The following is a 21697-nucleotide window of genomic DNA, read 5'->3' as shown; positions in this document are numbered from 1 at the left end:
TTGCTTTGACTTCTTAAGAAATTTGAATAAATTTAACCGCCCTTGTAAAACTCAAAAGCATTGCATCCAATCACACATACAGGTAAGTAAAAACATGCCTCTAAAAACAAAGAATTTTCCATTCTCTAAAGTTTTAACTAGCTTTAACTCTTCATACACCAAGTGAAAAATATTTGTGAAACTGGAAAATTAAATCTCCATTGCAACACTGGATTTGGGCACTTGGTATGTTCAAATAGCCTGGGTCATCAAAGATTGATTTGTTATCAGAATGATAATACAAGAAGCATTCAACTGAAATATGTCATTATATACTCAGGTGAGAGTATGCACCATGGGCAAAATAGTACTGTTAACCTGAAACCAATTTTATTACACTTGGACAATACCTTTTTCATGAAATATCAAAGTTTACTGTGTAGGTACATTAAGGAAATAAGTTGTCTGAATGGATTGTAACTTCACTTACATGTCCGTGCTCCATGGATGTTCTGACAAACTTGCCAGCTTTGAAATGAACTCTGCCATGGATACATATCAAGCCAACATTACTGAACCTTCCACACCCATCCTTCTTCTTCCAAGAGATGCACCAACTTCATACATGTGAAGACTCAGGCACATTGAAATGAGAAGGAGTTACAGTTTTAGTAGTGGGAGGAAAACCCAGAGAATCAGGTAGGGACTGAAAACCCAATCCACATGTGGACCGAGCCGGGAATCGAACCCGGACTGCAGAGGTGGAAGACGAGGAAAGAGCCACTACACTAACTCAAATCCTCTGGCTGTGAGTAGATCTAAGCCAAACTGTCACCTCTAGGGTGGAGAACCAAATGGTTAAAAAGTCTCAATTTCAGTGATTTTCATAATAGTGACTTTCTGCAGTCATTTAGGTAGCCTAAAACAAAGGCAAAAGAAAAACACACATACTTTCACAAAGCAAAGGTGAGGATTGACATGAATAGACCAACAGTTTCCAAGCATTTAGGTATGGATGATTTTGCATGTCATTTATAATTTCCTGGGCCTGAGTTGACGGGGATGACTTGATTGAGGACAATTCAAGTTTTGACCATGCAGCTCAACTTTTAAGGACACACCAACGACAAGAAAGGAAAAAGCACAGCCACAGAAGCTGATGTTAAAAGACAAAGTAAGTTTCATCACTGTGTTCTCTGGATGTGGTATCTATTGTACAGCATGACCCTATAGTGTGGGTCTGCAATTCTAAAGTCTCTCTCTAATGCCACCGACGTGCTGCTACATGATGAGAAACACAGTGTGACTCTCTGTCATAAACAGCTCAACTGATCATTATCATCTTCCTTTTCTGGACCTGCTAAGGATGGAAGAGGTCCATCCATCCAACACTCAGGACCATCAACGTCTTAAAGTATGTAGAATTTTTTCACCTGTAATATTCTCTCAATTTTAGAATTGGAACACACAGGTTCACTGACTCTTTACATGTATACGACGTATATAAACCATAGCAGTTTGTTAACAGATAACACACCATTAACACAACTTGTTGGAAAGCAGTGAATATATCCCTTTGTTTTAGTGTTCAAGGAACACTTAATGGGAGGATTACCAATCATTACGTATAACAAAAGCTGAAATACTATTTTTAAAGCTACGAATAAGCATGCCACAAGCAAACTGGTAGCAATATGCAAAACAAGGGTCTAAAAAAACTTGTTTGGCTTCCATTGGTGATTTTGCCATCTAATTGTTGAGAAAAGGTCTATCAGTGATTCTGCTAACTTCACTGATTCTTATCACTTCTCTGAATCACCATGGCAACCTTGAAAGAGACTAAATAAGAAAGCAGCTGATCACTATTTGACATAATTATGTGAAATGAAAATACGTGGTAGAAATAACGTGAAAATCAAAGCTAAAAATTACAGCAGTTTGCCTAGTTATCTTGATAGCCATCTTTTCCCTTTCCATGGCATCCAATCATGACATATGCAGAAGCTTCTAAGGTACAACGTATGAATCACAGAACTAAAATGTGTCGTCAGTATATCCCGTCGTTCACTGCTGCATGAACTCTGATCTTCTACGGCCCGATCTTTATCTAGGCCTGTGATGAAACGTTTCTTGACTGTGCTCCTACATCATGTCCAGCTGTCAAAAGAGATACGATACCCAATTTGATTTCATCACTCTCCAAGAGGCACTTTCAAACAAAAGAGCTCACTTCTTTGATCCAACTATTCAAGGACTCCTGCATAAGATGCTGATACAGAAAAGATCTTAAGCATGAGGAAGATTCCCAGAGAAATGAGCAAAGCAGACAGATGTTCAAATATTTTTCCTGAACTTTTGATGCTCTTATTTTTCATTTAAAGTGAAAAACCAGTCAATCAGCGTGCAAACCAAATGAACTTCTTCAGCATAGCACATCGTGTTTTTTTCACAGAGCCCTATCAAGTACAAGTACGCACACAAATTCAATGTGCAAATTAAAATAGCTGTCCGACTGTTCCTCAAAATGGAAAGAATGGACAGGTCGATAAGTGAACAGAATACATTTTTACTTGAAATTACTCTCTTCTTAAGCTGAACTACTCACCAGATCCTCAGCGTCTTCATCAGCTTGGGCAGGGGCAACTTCTTCCTCCTCTGTGGTTTCTTCAAGAAACTGCAACCAAGAGAACATGGCTATGTCAGTAACTGCATGATATCAAGTAGCCTCTGACAATGCACCAGGGTTAATATTCATCTGTCCCCAGTCAGGATCGCCAAATCAACCCAAATAATGCATTAATGAGGTTAAGGACTGTCCATCCACAACACTTGTCAGGAATACCTCCATCTTATCGCTCACCTTTGTGGCCTCCACTTTGGAGACAGTACTCTCGCTGCTTTCAGACGTATCTATTAAAGTTACTTTCTCTAAAAAAAAAATAGAAATAGAACAATCAATAAATCGTTCAACATAGATCCCAGTGTTTATTGTCAGCATGCACTTCACATGGATCCCAGTGTTTATTGTCAGCATGCACTTCACTTGGATCCCAGTGTTTATTGTCAGCATGCACTTCACTTGGATCCCAGTGTTTATTGTCAGCATGCACTTCACTTGGATCCCAGTGTTTATTGTCAGCATGCACTTCACACGGATCCCAGTGTTTATTGTCAGCATGCACTTCACACGGATCCCAGTGTTTATTGTCAGCATGCACTTCACATGGATCCCAGTGTTTATTGTCAGCATGCACTTCACTTGGATCCCAGTGTTTATTGTCAGCATGCACTTCACTTGGATCCCAGTGTTTATTGTCAGCATGCACTTCACTTGGATCCCAGTGTTTATTGTCAGCATGCACTTCACTGGGATCCCAGTGTTTATTGTCAGCATGCACTTCACACGGATCCCAGTGTTTATTGTCAGCATGCACTTCACACGGATCCCAGTGTTTATTGTCAGCATGCACTTCACACGGATCCCAGTGTTTATTGTCAGCATGCACTTCACTCACATGTATAATACATGAATAATAAGGTATTTTTTCAAGTCACACATATTTGCCAATCACGGCAATGCATCACCATAACCCCTTTCTCTGATCTGCACCCATGAAATATATTTCACCCATCTCAGCGAGTCAGCTATTCTGAAGTGAAAGAGAAGCAATCCTGTACACACCTAAAAGCTTAATATATACGGGAACAAAGACAACACACAATGGGGCAAATTATACATTATCTTTGTGCCCTGATGGGTAATTCCAAATTAAGGTTAAACCTCATCACCTGACCTAATCTAATACCTGATCTAAAGTTTGATGCCACTAATATAGGGCAACCAGCAATGAAAAATATACATACGCAAAGTTACATTCAGTACCTGAAATGATTTGGCTCCAAAAGTCTGTTTTGAAGATTTCTTTCAGTTCTTCTTTCAGCTTTCTCAGGAACTGGTTGAAAAGGCCAGGCTCGTGAAGCTGGAAAATGGAAGTATGTGATTTAGTATGAATAAGAGTAACCTCCCATGAGTAAAACTGGAATTCTGTGAAGTCAGTAATGGTTGAACTCATAACTTTATGTAATCATACTAATCAACCATCACAACTGCAATGGTAACAAAGATAATTATAGTGCATGGAGTGCTAAAATTCTTATGTGCTGTTTGTTAAATGTGAGCACTTTTAAAAACTGTTTCTTGTTAGTGCATCGGAACATGTTTCACGAAGTGATGTAAAATGCCTTGAGAGCAGTTGATTGCTGTAAAAGTTACGGAAAACATAAAGACAGATGTTCTGTCTCTCCACCCAATGTGAGCAGGGGCTTTCAGTTCCAAATTCTTTCCCAGGTTTAGCCCTACATCTCTTGATTTATTCACTATTTTTGCTTGATTCAAAGAACTTGAACTTGAATACTGCATTACAAAAAAGTCATTTTACAAGTTCCCTTTTGTATCAATGACTGTACAGCACAAGCACAAGATTTCAAACAAGTGGAAAGTTATCTTGGATTCAGTTACCTCAATAGATGCTCCTCTTAATGTTTTGAGGCACTCCATGGCCTTGCTGTAGAACTGGGAACCAAAGGAATCACGCACCAACTGGCTGATACGATTCTGCATTTGGTCTGAAGCTGTTGAAAGACAAAACGGGAGAAAAATCACAAAATTGTCTGAACTCAGTCATCCGCCAAAAGGAAAGAGGGGATTTCACTGAATAATTAAAAGAAACAGATGAAGTATCAAGTTTTACTCTCAATTTTCACAGCGCTAAGCAGTTAAGCTTTGTCTAAGCCTTCTATCTAATGTCATATAATGCAGTTACCTTGAGTGAATCTGTCTTGATCTTTCTGACCGATCATTGCCTTGAAATCTCCCACAGGATCTACAGTACCAACCTGTAATCACATTACAAGTTCAATCAATGAATCATATCATGTGTGAGAGAGGAAAAGGGACATCTTTCAAGGAATAAAAATGAACATTGGCAAAAACCCCTCTCTGGTCTATTTGAAGGGAGACTAAATCCATTTTTGATGTCTGACCTTTTGACCCCAAATCCAAGCCAACGTTTCTGGGGAATTTAGGGGCACTCAACCAAATCGTACAAAAAGTATATCCTTTCCAGTCACGAGTTTACGCTTCAGCATTTTACAGAGGACAGTGGACACCACTTTCTTTCTGTCCACAGCGCAATGACCCTGATGTGTCACTCTGCGTAAAAATCAATACCAGTAATTTTTTCTTTCAATGGTAATCTTTCACAAGGATTTCATTCAAAAAATATCAATCAGAACGCAAGCAATATTTGCAAAGCTTTCTTGAAAGGATAAACTATTAATGACCTCCTGGACAGCTCCTTTGGCCATGCCTGCCATGCTGAAGTCTGTTGTGTCTACTGCGTCATCATCAAGGCGAGGCTTCTTGGCTGCAGGGCCTGCTGCGTTGACGTCACTGAAATAATCCAATGGATGCTAAGGTCAATGAAGGATCAATTTCATGGGTTGCCAGAAAGCATCAATAGAGTCCACTTCAATTGCTCAAGATCCAATCCAGCTTGGAATCTTTCTCAGCGTCCTGTATCTTCTGGAATCTTGCACCTAGGAAGATGACTAGCTCCTTTGCAAGCCATTAAAGAAATCTAGCAAGCCCTATAAATATGTACACATGAAGTGGAGAGATCACACCACCAATACCACCTTCAAACAGTGCTACTTCAGAAAAACTTCAACTTCACATTAGGGAATTTTTGCAGAATTCTCAACTTCAGGAATTTCCCTTGTTTTGCAAATTAATTGTAAGCTTGCCCATAAAGTTTTGGAGGAAGGAGATGGTAGACTTGACGGAGCCACCCAACAGACAATATCCTAGAGAATATTACCAGTTGACATTGAATTTGCTCACCTGAGGTTGACTAAAGATTGCTAGGTACTGTAAAACACACAGATAAATGTTTGAGTGATTCTAAACAGAGTTGGAATAGGACTGGAGGGTCAGGGGTTCGAATCCAACTTTTGGCCATAAGCTGTGACCTTGGCAAGCCACTTAACCCCTGCTTGCTTCTGTCCAAGCAGAAGTATAAGCAGAAGCTACCGGTATTAGCTGGGGAGCAACCTGCGATGGACTGGCATCCCATCCAGGAGGGAATAGACATATTCTACGCCAATTCATGCCAATGAAACCAGAGATAAAAACACCGGCAAGCCAGAGAAGCCTACAGAAAGCTGCATTTAGAATTAATACATTCCAAAAATGAACACAACATCATTTCCAAAATTAGAGCACCTCCAAGAGGTTAATGATGGAGCCAACCCACACAATGTGGCCGTGGCTAACCTGTATGTTGGAATGCAATAAATTGTACATGCGCATATCTGATGAGATGATGCAGAGATGCTAGGAGTCTACCGTACCTGTCTTTCCACAAGCTTTCAGCTGAGGCTGCTTCTTGTTTCTTCACACGTTCCAATTTGAACAGCTCTTTGATTTTGTCGACACATGAAGAACACTCCGCAGACAATGCCCTGGGAGGCTGCAAATACTCGGCTATGGCGGGTGACAAGGCAGGCAATGCCGCCGTGGGGTTCAGTGCCCTGTGCATCAAACACTGCCAAGAGCCAACAAGAAAGCTTTCACAAATACCCACATAAAAACTCAACAATACTCAATGATCAAATCTGAGAGAATACAGAAGCATGTAAGGTAAACTGCTTTTTCGCAAAGTGCCTCATGCCGTCAGCTTTGCATAAAAAGCTAATATGGTAGAACATCTGTACAACATTCACAAGGGTCAGACACGAAATATGCGATAGGTGCAGTAATGCATTGGGTGTAGACACATTCAGAAGTGATGACAGATGAACTGTCATTGGTAAAATGTTGTAAGACTAGTCAAAGGAAACTGATACCGTGAGATACAGGGAGCCAGGCTTCCTCGCCTTCCACCTGTGCAGCTGGGGTTTGATTCCCAGCTCAGCCCATATGTAGATTGTGTTTTCAGTCCCTACCTGATTTTGTGGGTTTTACCTCTGAAGCTGTAACTTCATCTCAGTGTCTCTTCTCTAGAGTTAAGGCTTATGAACTACAGTGCCTAGGGCACTTTTGGGGAATCCTTGGTTTCATTACCAGAAAGACTTAAAATTAATAATGACATTTGCCGGTTTGTTAATTGACATTGTGTGCAAAAAGGCTCCAATACCATTTCCAGCATCAGTGCCTAAATTTGTAATATCCTACTGTCTCTCCTCGACAAACTCCAGTCTTCAGACTTCCATTGTAAATGTACATTTTACAAGAAGACTTTCCCACAAGACTTTAACAACCGTTTCTACTGAAGTGTTTTGAGATCTCTCTATATTTCCACTCCTCCAAGTTTAGAAAAAAGACTGATCAACCTGTAGAATCCAAGCAGTCAATCAGACATTGCCTTTATCTGATTCACGTATCTGATCACACTAAACGATTGCTTTGCATTGACTGTACCTGGCACAGCCTTTGATAGTAAGGATTGAATGTCAACTTGGGCTTCAATGCTTCCTCTTCTTCACCATCTTCATTCCTGTCGACATGAAAAACAAAAATATTTGAACTATGTTGTAAACTGCCAGTTTAAGGGTAACGGGAAGAATGATTCTCCAATCCGTAAAAAATTCTGTTTTTAATGTCTGTATCATGGAGCTATTAAACTCAAGGAGTAAGCAAATACAGAGATCAAAAGGGTCAACGATGGCCACCGTAAGCACTGCAAGTGCACTGCAATCAAATTATGTGCCACTTGTGGGCTACAAGGAATGCTGGGAGTTGCATTTGCAAAGGATTGTGGTTACCACACATGCGTGTCCCTAAATTTCTGCACGTTCAACATGGCCGCCATCGAGACAGAAATCACCGTCATCAGAGACTTAAATTTTGATAATGTCAGTGATTGTTCTGATATTCCAATGACAATGAAAGCCTGGTTATGTCTTTACATCCCCAAAACGTCTCTCTTAACAATAAATAGAATTACTGCCAAACACAAATTCTCCACAAATACACGACAAGAAACTAAAAGAATGTAGCTAGTTGATAGGAAATGAAAAAACACACAAAATCATGGGAAGATTCACTGTCCTTTCTGTCATTGTTCACAACTGTCTCAGCATGAAACCTTGCCACGTTTTCAAATGCATTCTTGTGGCATGTTTCAACCTAGGATTATGAATTGTGATGGACATATTACAGTTCATATTTTGGGTACAGGGGGTCTATGTTCTCTACTGCTGAACTGCAAAACGTTATAACTGACTTTAAAAATGTCAGATTTTTACCAAATAACCACTGCTGATTAGGAATTTCTTAGCACATCTGCGGGGATCTCTCTCTGACTCCTAAGGACTACTGTAGAGAACTGCACCTTTTCTTAACCACTACCAGCCGGGGACTCCGGGATCGGAGCCGTATGGTTTATATGTGTGGCCGGGGTCTCCGAACTCGGACAAAGGAAACAGGGCCCTGTAACAAAAGACCGTACTCCGAACAAAAGACCAGGCTGCTGGGCATGACCGGCATTTTTCACTCTCAAAAGTGGTGATAATCCAGCATTATTTTGAAACCGTATACCAGGGTTTGGGGTATTTAGAGCAAGCGGATTACCACCGGGGACAAAAGCTCTCCACCACCGCAGCGATGAGCCACACAGCACCGCTGCATGCTAATCTGGCCCCTATTGAAAAGAGGTCAGCAGTGCACTGAGCCAGATTCGTGAACAAAAGACAGCTGTATAACACCGCACAATCTGGGCTCTGTTTACAAGGCTGCAGGCCTGGCTGAAATATTCGGGTGTCAATGAAGGTCACCTGTCAACTTAGAGTAGTGCCTGAAGATTACTCCGTGCGGCTATAAACGACTGTTAAATGGAATGATGAATTGTTGAAGGATTTTGAAAACGGAAAAAATGATAGTCATGCCGGCCCAGCATCCTCAACGTTGAAAAATGCCCCGGTCCGAAGTGGTTAATGTATCTTTTCCACCATTTATTGACTCCCGAATGCCGTAGCGAAACATGACAAGTCTGTGAGTTACCAGCAACCCAGCTGTGGCAGTCACTGTGTACCAAGAATGTCAAGGGTCGTCAATGTTGTGGCTGGTAATCGTGCTTTGTCTAAGGAGCCAACCAGAGTGGTTAATCAGATTACGGTCTGTGAGGACTTCGTTCTAACTCCTTGCGTTTAATAGCTCCATGTCTGAATGAAGTGCCTTGACAAGGCAGTGGAAATGCAGAATGGTATACATGTATGGTCTTTAAATGGAAGAATAGGGTGTGGAAAAGTCAAATTAAATTTTGGACCAAAAAAGGATATGAAAAAATTTCAACAAAATTTGGCCAGCACAGACTTCCTTTTCTCCAAAATGTAGAAGATTCTACAATGAGAACAATGCACTACGCGCATTTTGGGGGGAACCTAACTTGGGGAGGCTTAGCCCTGCCCAATCTTGTCCCCACCTAAAAAAAAACATTTTGAGAATGTTTCAGGAGATACATTAAAGAACTTCTTTGCAGTTTGGCCTGGAATCCTTCACAATTTCCTAAACATTAACCAAAATTCCTGCACTTGTTTATGCTCCAAGATTCCAAAAGTCACATTACAGAAACACGCTTGATTATGCAACATGAATGTCTAAAGCTTCTGTGGTAGGCTGCCCTATGACCCTACATGCCCAGCAGCCGATTTCACAAAACTTTATGCATTGGCATAACTCCACTTATGCCACATTTTATTGCGTAAGTCGTGCAACAAGTTAAGATCGATTTCACGAAACTTACACACTTCGTAAGTCCACGGCGTATGCAACAACTTATGGCATAACTTATGCAGTCATTTTAGTTGGCGTAAGTTGTGCCAAACGAAGTAAAAATGAACAATTTGACCTGCTTATCGTGTTTGGTTAAGCATCATCATTGCTGAATTTAACAAAGCTTATATCAGAAACGTACAACTTTGTTGTAGAAGGTTATGAAAAATTTGTTCAGCTGCGAGATAACTGCAAGATTTTCTGTCCCGTTCCGACAAAGAAAAGACACAAACTTTTTCAAAATGGTGGGCGGAAATGATTCAATGACTGTTTGTTGTAAAAGCCGTTTTTATCTTCGTCCAACAAATTCAATAATATTAAAATGTGGCGCAGCTACGCAACTTTTCGTCTGCGCAGCTACGATATAAATTTATGGCACAAGGCTTACACATGGTTCAAAGTTACACCACATTTCATAAAATTGGCAGCAGTTTCTATGTGGCCAAACAAAAACAGTTATGTTATCTGTTACTCTTAAAAATAAGCATCAGGGTGGTACATGAAGGTGGCCAGGGGTGGGCTCATTTAAGGTTTGCCAAATTTTAGGATGGGATGCTGGTGAATGAACGTTTTGTCTGGGCACTGGCTTGCAACAGTTAACAAGTTACAATATCAGATCACAGATTCAATACCGCACGTTATCAGTGTTGTAGATGAACTGGTTGAGTTGCTTGAAATTAGAAAACAGTTGCAGCTACAAATATGCCACAGTAAAGGCTTAAATTAACACCCAACTTAAAAATACACTAGAAATATAAAGAAATGCTGGACGATGCACAGAAAAATTATGCTCAGGCTTTTTAGCATCATAATTCTCCATTTCTAAATCTGAAATAAGACAAGCAGGTTTTGTGTGATTTTCAAGGTTGGGTAGGGTAACCGGAGACAACCAATTTTGTTGGGCCTGAGATGTCAATAAAGCCACAGGGTACAGACTAAATCCTGACACAAGTGATTCAATGACTGAATGTCTTACACATTGGCCTTCATGAGATCCATATTGGTGATGAGATCGTCAACAGCGCTGAGTTGTTCATCTGAAATTAAACATGTAACATTTAAATGAAGCCATTCTAACTTACTTGCAAACAGAAGGGGCATGCAGCCTCTGGCATGCATGAGAGTACAGCTACATATAACATGCAGTTTAACTGGAGATTTATATTAACACAGTTCAAGTTAGGGAATGTTGACTTGTGTGAACAAATGGGTAGGCATTCACCGCGTTCGGGGGACAAGTTCTTTTGTTAGGGAAATCTGAACCAAGTTGTGGGGACATTTCTGAGTCCCACAGCGTTGTCGGTCCCCACAAATAGGTGAAATGTCAAGTGTATGTCCCCACAACTACGGTGCAGGAGGGACTGTACCGTGTGTGTAATGTCACACTTAGCTATCTTTTACCGAGAGGCTATTCCGCAGTACAATCTCAATGCTTAGTTAAACAATAAATAAACTTCATTAACTTGATTTTAACAGCAAATTTGTAACATTTAATAAAACAGAAACCCATTCTGAACTCTGAGCAAGAAATATTTAAAGTATGACATAATGGGCGCACAGTGGGAAAACAGCACCAATGTCTGGTCATGTTACACAGGAGGCGTGCATGTGTATGCTTAAAGTTCACAGTTGATAACTTTGAAAGTGAAAGAGCAACTCACCAGAGGGCTGATTCTTCTTATTGGAACTGAGAGATGAGAATGTATACTGTCGTAAGTCTTCCATGAACGGCAGCTCAATGTACAACAAACTCTGTGGAAGATATGGTCAATAGAAGTATAGGTGTGGTCAAATAAATTTTGCCAAAATTCTAGCGCCTTAAATGCCACATAGTACATGTAACAGTATATTTACTCTAAATTTGCACTCTATATAAATAGATCTTGTATTCTGTGTCTTTCTTACCATGCTGAATGATTTGAAAGTGATCTATTTCAAATTATCTAAGTAATTTTGCTTTTTCCTTCTGTTTTTGTATATTTTAATTGTGAGATGGTAAAATTCAACAGAAAAGCCCAAGGTGGTCACTAAAATAGTGAGGTGGGCTGCCTCACAGTCGCATAGGCAGTGGAAACCCTGGTATCAAGTGATGAAATCTGGAGGAAATGACACTTCTGTAATAAGAACAAAATCCCAAATAATGAACTGTTACCAATGTTCATCTGCTGCCTCAGCTAATTTGCTACCTTTTTTCTTTTGTGGGTCACTTATAAACGTTTTAGAGTCAACTGAGGCCAAGGAGTATACGCACCTCATACTTAGCCTTAATGTGTGGTATCAAGCACGCAAGACGAGGATTGCTTCTTGCTGAGTAGGTTCTACGTACAATGGCTACTGAGTTGGTTTCATACAAAGCGTTGATGATGGCCGATAATGCTACACATCCCGGTTGATCTGACGGATCCGCTACAAAGCAATAGACGCTGCTTCCCAGTTGCTGGTGGCGCTTGATCTAAAAGAGGTAAAACAGCGGCTGAGCTTGAGATTCATGTATGATAACTTCAAAACTGCAATATGCATCCTGATATCAGCCACTTTACCAGCTCAACATCGCGACCTCTAAAAATCATTGATGCATTTTATGTCATTAACTACAGCCCTGGGGAATGCAAGAAAGTACGGCAATGGTCAAAATCTTCAGGTTTGCCTGTTGTCACTTACATTTTCTTGCTTTGTGAAGCCCAGGACTTGCATGACTTTACCTGGAGGTTTGTAACCCATATTCACTTTATCTTCTTCTGAGATGGGTATGATGTCACTGCCATAACGATGACCTGCACATGTACCACAATGTGAAAACTTTCAAGTGTTTTTAATTGGGGAAAAGTTTACATGTACCGAAATGGGTGTCACTCAGGGGAAATTAGGGGGGGCTTGCCCCTTCTCCTCCTCTCCCAAAAAAAGTCAATCAAGAAAAGACAGGGGTGGAAATAAGCTTGATAACAAAAATTTGTAAAAACTTGACCCCTTCCACTTTTAATAGCTTATCAGTTTGTTGCTGATGAGTGCTTTGCCCCCACCACGGAAATCCCCCCCCCAAAAAAGTGCTTATTCCTCCTCCCCCCCTAACAATCCTGACTAATGCCATGACAATGTCAATACAAAAAATTGATGTGCTAACATCAATATCACGCAGTATGCCTTACTACTCAGTAACTTCAGAACTACCTTCTATGATTTCCTCACTCTCGACCTCGGTTTCTTCATCATCGTTCAGATGTTGGGAGCGTATTGTCTTGGGCGTGTACTCCTTCCCTTTTCCTTTTATGTATGTCGACTTCCAAGATTTCTGTGTGCTCTGTTTCACCTTCAAATCAATTAGTAATGTACCAGATTATACACACAGATCAACATTTTATCTTGCTAGGGGGCCACGCGCTGGACCAAGAGAGGGCCTCATTTTCTTAGCAATGGAGTCTCCTTTGGGAGGAACTGAACTTCACTGGTTCACAAACGACTAGGAAATAAATGTACACATGTAACAGTCACATCACTACCAACAAAATGAACACTCTCGAATAATAACATGGCTCTTTTCAACCAATGAGTGGGTGCTTCTGCTCAAGGCGGATATGCATACACAGATGTACATCTACATATATGTAGAAGTTCATACAACAGGCACAATTAATGCTCACCAATTGATGGCCTAATTCATAAGTTGGCCATACTGAATAGAAAATAAGGATATCTTTTTGTTTGGAGAACCTGAGAGTAAACGAAAGTTCATTCCAAACTAATGCCATTTATACTAATGAATAATTTCAAATTTGGGATTAATTGTATCTAAATGTTTTAAGCCACATTAAAAAAAATCGAAAGTGTTGACTCAATGTTTGATGACGTAGACTCGAACGAAATGTGTGATGGTGTGGACTCGTACTCAGTGCTTGATGACGTAGACTCAAACGAAATGTGTGGACTCGTATGCAATGCTTGATGATATGAATTCAGGCTCAATGTTTGGTGATGACATGGACTCAGACTCAATATCTGATGACTTAAACTAGAGTCTTAAGAATACATGAAGTAAAGGCCTATGTGATTCAGTGGTATAAATCTGTGCCAGCGAGGGGAGCGAGATGGCCACCAAATTACAGGGGCACTGTCCATTTTCACGGCCATACAGTGTACTTTCAAAAAGGCCGCGTGGTGAGACACAAGTACTAAAATTAGGCCACACTGGTGCCAGCTTCTGATGAAGGGGTTCTGGGGAATAATTAAAGGATTAAAGCATTTCCGAAGCTTTCAGCAAACACACACCTTCAGATATCCACAGACTGGAATTTGGAGGCTTGGGCCGATCTCCAGATTGGCCTTCCATGCTGTCTGCTTCACGGCACGCTTTTCGAAGAAGCTTAGAAGTGACAAAGTCTCACTGAAAAAATGTTTTAAGGAGAATACAGTAAAAAAGGTAAGAGTACACTTATCAACAGGTGAGAACGCATGCAGGTAGACAGCTTGAGCAGGGCCCAATTTCATGGAGCTGCTTAACTGTTAGCAGAAAAGTCATGATAAGTTCAGCATAAAACATCGCCAACTGTAAGCATTATTTAACGGCACTGCTTGGTGTGGTTTTGTGAATACACAGAGATTTCCATTGGTTTGTCACTACCTTAAGCACGGTTAAGTGTGCCTTTAATTGTGCTTACTGCTTACAATTTTACATGGCAATATGGCAAGGGATCGTTAGCAATATATGCCCCTGTCTAATTTGAAGGGTAGGCTACCTACAGCAATTTGGCAATATGGTAACGGATCATTAGTAATATACGTCCCCGTCTATTCGGAAGAGAAGGCCACCAACAGCAATTTGACCTGATTATTATTATTATTATGATTTATTCAGTCATTGCACATACATGTATAGCAGACAACACGGAGAACATTACAATACGATAGTGACCAACAAAAGTTTCTTTTGAGAATTGTAAACCAACTTAATGACTTCTATTTTTTGATTATGTAATTGTCAGTGTTAATTTTACTTGGCTTTGTGTTGTGACTTTGTATTGCTTTCTTTAATAACTTGCAAAGTTTTCATCGTACAGCGCTTAGTGATGTCTGTGACATGGATAGGAATGTTTGAGCTAATTATTATCATTATTATTATCGATGTACCTGAAAGAGTAGTGTTCTCCCTCAACTTCTTTCCAAATGTGCTTAAGCAACGCTTCCCCGGCCCTCTGTTGGGGTGTCTTTTCTTTTTGTGTGGGTCTCCTCAGCCCTGTTCTCCCATCGCTTGTAGATGGACCATTATCATCTTGGTTATTGTCCGTCCTAGTAACATGGCCATCATCGTCATCTTCATCCTCAACTTTAGGCCCACTGTATCATAAGAAAACCAACATTATTGGAAAAAAATTCATCCAACAAAACGAAACATTTGAATTCAACAGTTAAAGGAACAAGCTCAGAGGCATACGTGTAGAGTGTTCTTTTTGCCTGGTTAAATAATTACACATCCATGTACCAAGTGAAATTTAGAATGTCCCTCAACCAGTTCTCCAGGACAAATCTGCATACTTCAAAGTGAGCTGACTAAGATGAAATTTGGATGCTATTTTTGAACGGACACATCAAAGACATCATAACTGTGATCGCTTTGAATTGGTGCCAGAGTGGACGTTAGGATGACTGGTCTGGAGTGAAACGACAGACTGTACTTTGTTGTTTTTCACTGAAAACTAATGGTAGCTTCCCTTTCAGTATATTAAATAAAATTTACCCTTAAAAGTCCTGCATCCAAACCAGCCATCGTGGACACACTGTATAGAAACACTTCTCTGTACTTTGCACAATGCTAGTATAACAGCTGTCTGGAAGACACGTCAGGAACCACTTATATGCGTTAGTACTTACATGAAATTGAGCTCAACTTGTAGTCCTTTAAGCGCATTAATGACACCTTCCAGTTTGTCATCACTAAACTGTCCTCCCAGATCAGAAAATAACAAGAGACGCAAGCCAGTGAACTTTTTCCCTTGTGAAGATTCTTTCAACAGGTCCAGGGCAACAACGAGGGCATCAATGACTTTGTACATGTTCAATTAAAGAAAAAATTACAAGCGATAAGAATAAATATTTATATTTACATTATTTTTTTAGCATCGAAACATTATTGAAAGGTTATCTCGTGATTTTCCAGCACAGCAAAGCTCACACATGGCACTGAGATCACAATCTACTGCTATGACCCATCTTTCAAAACACATGTGCATGTAACAAAATTAAACTTTTAGAACCCTCGTAGATTCACAAATTTATCTGAAATTTCCAATATTTCTGGAAAAAAATCACACTTCTCAACTAAAATTCAAAATTCCTTGGAACAATTTCCTCAAAGGATACAATCTGCAGTGTGCGGGCCTGGTTGGATGTCATTCTTGATGTACTGGATCAAATCTAGATCCACCGGTCCAAGAGGTCGAGCTTCGGTAATGTGCTCATATCCATCACTGGAGAGACGATTGGCAGTTCTTTGAGTTCCAAATAGCACCACACCAAATTCATCCTTAGATTCACTGAATAACTACAACAGAAGGCCAAGAGAAAACCATCTTGATTTTACTCAGGAAGCTCATCTTGATTTTACTCTTGATTTATCTTGATTTTACTCAGGAAGCTGGAGTTGAGGTGAAGATTTTAAAAGTTTGAACAATCTCTGTACACGTTATGTACGAACATGTAACTGGGGTCTAATGAAATTGTTGCAATTTCCCACAAAGGTACATAGGTACAACAGGTTCTAGCGATATCAGTCTGGGTCCTGTCCAGATCTCAAATATAAGGCCATCTAGCCAGAGGGACCTGAACGTACGGGTCCCTTCTTATGGCCTGAAATCAATACATTTAAAATGAAAAGAGTCTGAAATCAGGCTTCTTGCTAGGAGTGAGATTTGAGGAAACTTAAAAACCCAGGAAGAAATATGCCTCTTCAGTACAGTATACAGGTACCTCAATCCTCCATAGTGATCACTTATCGCACCACGTGTACCTGCAGTATCCTTGTTCATTGATTTTCTGATTAATCTGAGATGATATTTATTTATGTTCCCCTCCACTGCCTCTTTTTCCACCTGATTTTTTAACAATGAAAATTTTTCAGGGATTTTTCAAGCCTTTGCCAAGTGAAAGATCTCTACCACAATCGATGACTTTAAGGGAATACAGAGCCATTTTGATAAATCTAAGTGACAACTGAGGAACCACACATAAAAAAATAAAATGGCACCCAACAGGTTTGCTGTATATGCTGACAGTGGCATTGTTCTTAATAATAATAATACACAAACACTTATAAAGCCCCATCTATCTAGAAAACTAATCCAAGGCACTAGAAGACACAGTAAAATCAGGTTGGTGACACTTATGAAGTGCCAATAAAAGAACACTTGAACAGAAAAGTTCTCAAGTTTGATTTAAATGTTTCAATTGAGTCCAGTGTTCTGAGATCATTTGGGAGGTTGTTCCACAACACTGGTGCAGTTCTTGGCAAATACATGTATGTACACAGTCAGAAGCCATATGCCAAGTCCTTGCAGTTCATCACCATACATCCCTACTGCTCAGCAGTATTCCACTGCATTCCAGCAGGAGTAACAGAGGTTTTTCAAGTGACGTAGCATGATGGGCAAAAGCACTTCAGAAAGTGAGTGCATTTTCAAATCTGGGTATGTCTACTGGCAATTTCATGTACAGATATGCCAGAATGTTGAAAGACTTTGAATGTGCACATATTTCCACGCACATCAGTTTAACTTTAACAAAAATCGTGTGACCAAAAATCCTCTATTATAGTATACTGTCATGCAAGGGCGTGCACACTATATGGACTTGCACAATGCACAAGTCCCGCATTAGCTTTTGTGAAAAATTTAGAATTTTTTTCCCAAGAAACCAGAAGTCAGGAAAACTTTGGACAAATCTCACCCATGTCTTGCTGAAAAACTGAAGTGGTATCTGGTGTGACATTCATGGAAATGAAAAATTTCCCCAAAATGCACACTAATTTTGCATTTATCTCTTTGAGTATCAGAGAAAACATTAAACTGGAACATATACAAGTGACCTTGCTCTATCACTATCACGAAGTTAGTTTACTAAGAGCACAAGGTTCAGGAAAAGGGAATAAAGATGCAAACAAGTGCCCTTTCAAAATGCAATCCAGCCTACATGTACATGTACCAGTATGCTGTGGCGACATCTCTACACATGGAAAAAACTGGAATACGCAGAAAATCAGTCTGCTCTCCTAATGGATTAGGAATTGAATGAATGTCAAGATATCTGAGCAAAATGTAAACCAAAAAAATCATCCATGGAAAACAGAATGCATATGTGTAAAAGTCACATCATTAGCCCCTAATGTGGCATGCCACAGTACAGTATATACTAGTAGACCACTCTTATTTTACTTATAACTTGTATGGGCAGCCAAAGTTTGCAGAAATATCACCTTTGGTTTGGTTTCCATTTTTGCTTCCAATGCGTTTAAAATGGATACTTGTCGCATTGATTTTAAATAAGGTTGTAATTTCTTTTGGTATTTAGTAGTGAGTGTATTATTATCTGGCATTCTGATAGCTGCGTGGGATTTTTAACACTTTTTGACTTGTTCTTTTACTTTTGTACCAACAGCCAACCATACTTTTAAAAGCCACTTGTAGGAAAAACATGACTGTAAGGTCAAATGTGCAGACCCTATATTACCAAAGCGTGACATCATTTGAAACCAGAAATGTAATGCAAACGAATGGAGTACGCGTACATGTTGGTTCACACACTGGTTCCCGTGCTTATGCCTTTTACACATATAACTGTGCATGTGACATAATCACTTCGGTACTCTGTATCAATGGCATTTTGGACGAGGCCCAATGAACTTTTGCACCATATGAACTGGTATCATGGAAACATGTTCAATTTGTAGCAACAGGTACACGTACGTACATGTACTTAGTACACCTTACCTTCCTTTGTAGGAGCAATGTTATAACATCAATTGCTGACTCCAAACATGTTACATGGCCACTTGGTGCCTGATTCATGGATGGTCCAACATCTAAGCACAGCAGAATTGCCTCCTATGTCGAAAATGATGTACATGTATGTGCACATTATTAGCTGCTGAACATGTACTGCTCTATGCCTGATGCACATGAACAATGCATGCAGCCATTGCTTTATGTGTTACAAAGCTCAATCAGACGAAACTTCAAAGCTGCCACTTGTTCATTTGACTTAGGTTATTAGACTCTTGGAGGAAGGGCTTTTTCAAATTACCAATTCAGGAAAGGTAACAAATTCAACCTCACTTTGTACTTTCATTGAAGACAATTGAAATTGTCACAAAGTGAAAGTTTTTTTTAGGTCAAGCCTGTATTTTTAAATGGACACGTAGACAGAGGTATGTGCCACAGCCCTCCAGGGAATTGTCCAAATATGGCCAGTGATATGACCAGTACTAGCCCCATAATGTGGACAGTCTGGACTGTCAAGATATTGACCAGAATTCATAATGCCGAGTAGGACAAAGGGACTTTATTGGCCTCAACTGGACCAGATGCTGGAATCTATCCACTGTACGATGATCACTCCCCCCATGCAATCACTTCATACCAACGATTTCACATTGTCTAGAAACACCTTCCCCAATATGACTCCTTTCAGTGTTTAAAAAGTTTGTCGTTTGCTGCACTCCTACGAACCATGCACGAAAGAAGGAGCACGGCAGCTGACAAACCCACACTTCTTAGAGTTGGCCTACTTGAAGAACTCCAAGTGACTACTATGTGTGACTTAGACGAATTATTATCTTCATGGGGTCATTATGCTATATGTTTTTTAATTGAGCTTTTGCATTAATTTATCTAGTAATTCAAACTCCACTTTTTCAATCAAATTTCCCCGTGAGAGCAACATATGTTACATGTATACCTGTAGTAAAGCTCTTGAAACAGTGTAACAGAGGTTTCAGACCACGTGACTGAATATACTTTGAAAAACCCGACATCTTTATTCACCAATCTCTCATTTCCGCCCGACGACAATCGCCCCGTTTGTGTTTATCACATTGTAGATGTGTAAAAACAATGGCCAACCTTGCTCCACATTTGACCATTTTTGGAGGCGGGGACGATTTCTAATCTCTTACAGTCTGCTACAGCTACACAGCGCAGTGCAATGCATATCCGCACATCCTGAAGGCACCAGCTTACAAGTTGCATAAAGACGGTTCTGCAATGAAAACAAGAGGCCTCCCCCATCTCCGAAAATGGGCAACCGAAGCTTTGCCATCATGGCCAATGTATTGGCCTGACACATGCACAATGTGATAAACACAAACGGAGCGATCATCGTTGGGCATGTCAGGTGGAAACAAGAGCTTAACATCGGTGAGTAAATACATCAGGTATTTGAAAAAACCTCTACTAACCTACACCGTTTTACATATTTTACCTCACAGATGTTTTCACCATGGAGGTTTTTTCATACTTCCATGCTCAAACAGAAAATTTGATTGAAAAAGTGGAGCTTGCGTAACCCCAGACCAGTTATTTGCAAAACTTCAAGTCAAAAACATATAGCATTATGACCTCATGAAAATAACAATTCTTTCAAGTCACACACAGTAGTGATTTGGAGTTCTTCAAGTAAGCACCAAGGCCCTGTTGGCCTTGCATGTCTAATGTTAGAAACATGCAGACATGAACCACCAGAACTGCAACGTTTTTACAAACCTTACAGATACATGTAGCTATGTAAAAACTCACCTTCACACATTTTAGCTGTTTTGATTGTGCCAACTTACCCTTCCATCACAGCTATTTGCGCAACAAACTTTCATACATGCCTTCTTGGTGAATTAGATGTCTGATGGGGAGGTTCATTCACCTTATATCCTCATTAAAATTGTGAAATTATAGGCACTTTGCCCATCCAACACTACAGAAAATCAGCAGCATTCACTGTCAGCTTCAGACACAGTTCCTATCTTTTCCTTGTTGTTTTCCTGTCACCTACAGATGAAAGCCACACTGATGATCGTATTTGCTTCCATTCCAATGACCAATCACGGCTCAGTTTTCATTTCGATGGGGTCAGGAAACAAGGAAAAGATAGGAGTTGTGTTGCAATTGGTCAAGCTGTCATGCAGCTGACAGTGATTAAGAGTGCATAAATTTCTGTAGTGTGGATGTAGGCCTACCACTACTCCCAGGGGGTCTGACGTCCGCCCTGCTCCCACAAGGGAGCCCACAGTTCTGTGGGTAGGTGTGGATGGGCAAAATGCTCAAGAATTTCACCATTTGTTGAGGATATTATAAGGTAAATAAACCTCCCAATCAGGCATCTAATAATGTACATGAACTTCACGTCCAACATGTGTCCAAGGCAAATATGAAACTTTGTTCTACCTCCATGGTTGCACCTAGCTGTAATCTGGTGATGGCAGAATAAATTGGCACATTCGAAACAGCCACAAAGTGTTTTTGTGAGTTTGCACATAGGCCTGGCCATCTGTAAGCATGGTAAGGTTTGTATAAACCATGGAGGAAGGAATAGACGACCTTACAGTTCTGGCAGTAGGTCTAGCCATGGAGAAATAAAACACATGGCACGTCACACCACTGCACATAAAGATGGTTTCTAATTCTTTTCTGGCCTAACCTACTCACGTTAGACAGAAAGAAAATTTAACAGTTGAATTAGGCTACTACATGTTATACCTTTTCTTTACCAGCCATGATTCTTCTGATTAAGTGATCAAGTCAGGCCTGACATTCGCGCCCGTACATGAGGAAGGCTCAGTCATGTTCAGACATGTGTGTACTGCACTGCAGTGCAGTACTGGCTGCCAACCGTTCCGCAAGAGGGCGCTGTTGC

At 40.2% G+C, this 21697-nt stretch overlaps 1 protein-coding gene across 1 annotated transcript; it reads right to left on the bottom strand.

Annotated features, from left to right (window-relative positions):
- Window positions 1-347: 347 nt before the first annotated feature.
- LOC110986191 (DNA repair protein Ku80-like) lies at window positions 348-21684 on the bottom strand. The gene is made up of 20 exons (XM_022247873.2): window positions 21541-21684; window positions 18784-18897; window positions 16163-16343; window positions 15674-15845; window positions 14933-15139; window positions 14075-14189; window positions 12980-13118; window positions 12473-12585; window positions 12063-12263; window positions 11473-11563; window positions 10788-10848; window positions 7460-7535; window positions 6391-6584; window positions 5323-5431; window positions 4803-4875; window positions 4499-4611; window positions 3863-3959; window positions 2840-2907; window positions 2585-2653; window positions 348-2136 (listed from the first exon to the last, which is right to left on the bottom strand). The coding sequence occupies exons 1-20, from the start codon at window positions 21556-21558 to the stop codon at window positions 2122-2124; spliced, it is 2226 nt and encodes a 741-aa protein (XP_022103565.2). The 5' UTR covers window positions 21559-21684; the 3' UTR covers window positions 348-2121.
- Window positions 21685-21697: the final 13 nt, after the last annotated feature.

The sequence above is a fragment of the Acanthaster planci genome, linkage group LG02, assembly GCF_054643075.1.
Source record: "Acanthaster planci isolate LZ-2023a linkage group LG02, COTS_SCS, whole genome shotgun sequence".
NCBI classification, from domain to species: domain Eukaryota; kingdom Metazoa; phylum Echinodermata; class Asteroidea; order Valvatida; family Acanthasteridae; genus Acanthaster; species Acanthaster planci.
Note: the sequence above shows the minus strand (reverse complement) of the source record. Positions and strands in the feature narration are given on the sequence as shown.

Coding starts and splice junctions, on each gene's coding strand:
- LOC110986191 (XM_022247873.2), bottom strand. Junction 16,344..18,783: donor CATTGCTCCTACAAAGGAAG/GTAAGGTGTACT, acceptor CTTCTGTTGTAG/TTATTCAGTGAATCTAAGGA. Junction 2,908..3,862: donor TTGGAGCCAAATCATTTCAG/GTACTGAATGTA, acceptor TTTTTTTTTTAG/AGAAAGTAACTTTAATAGAT.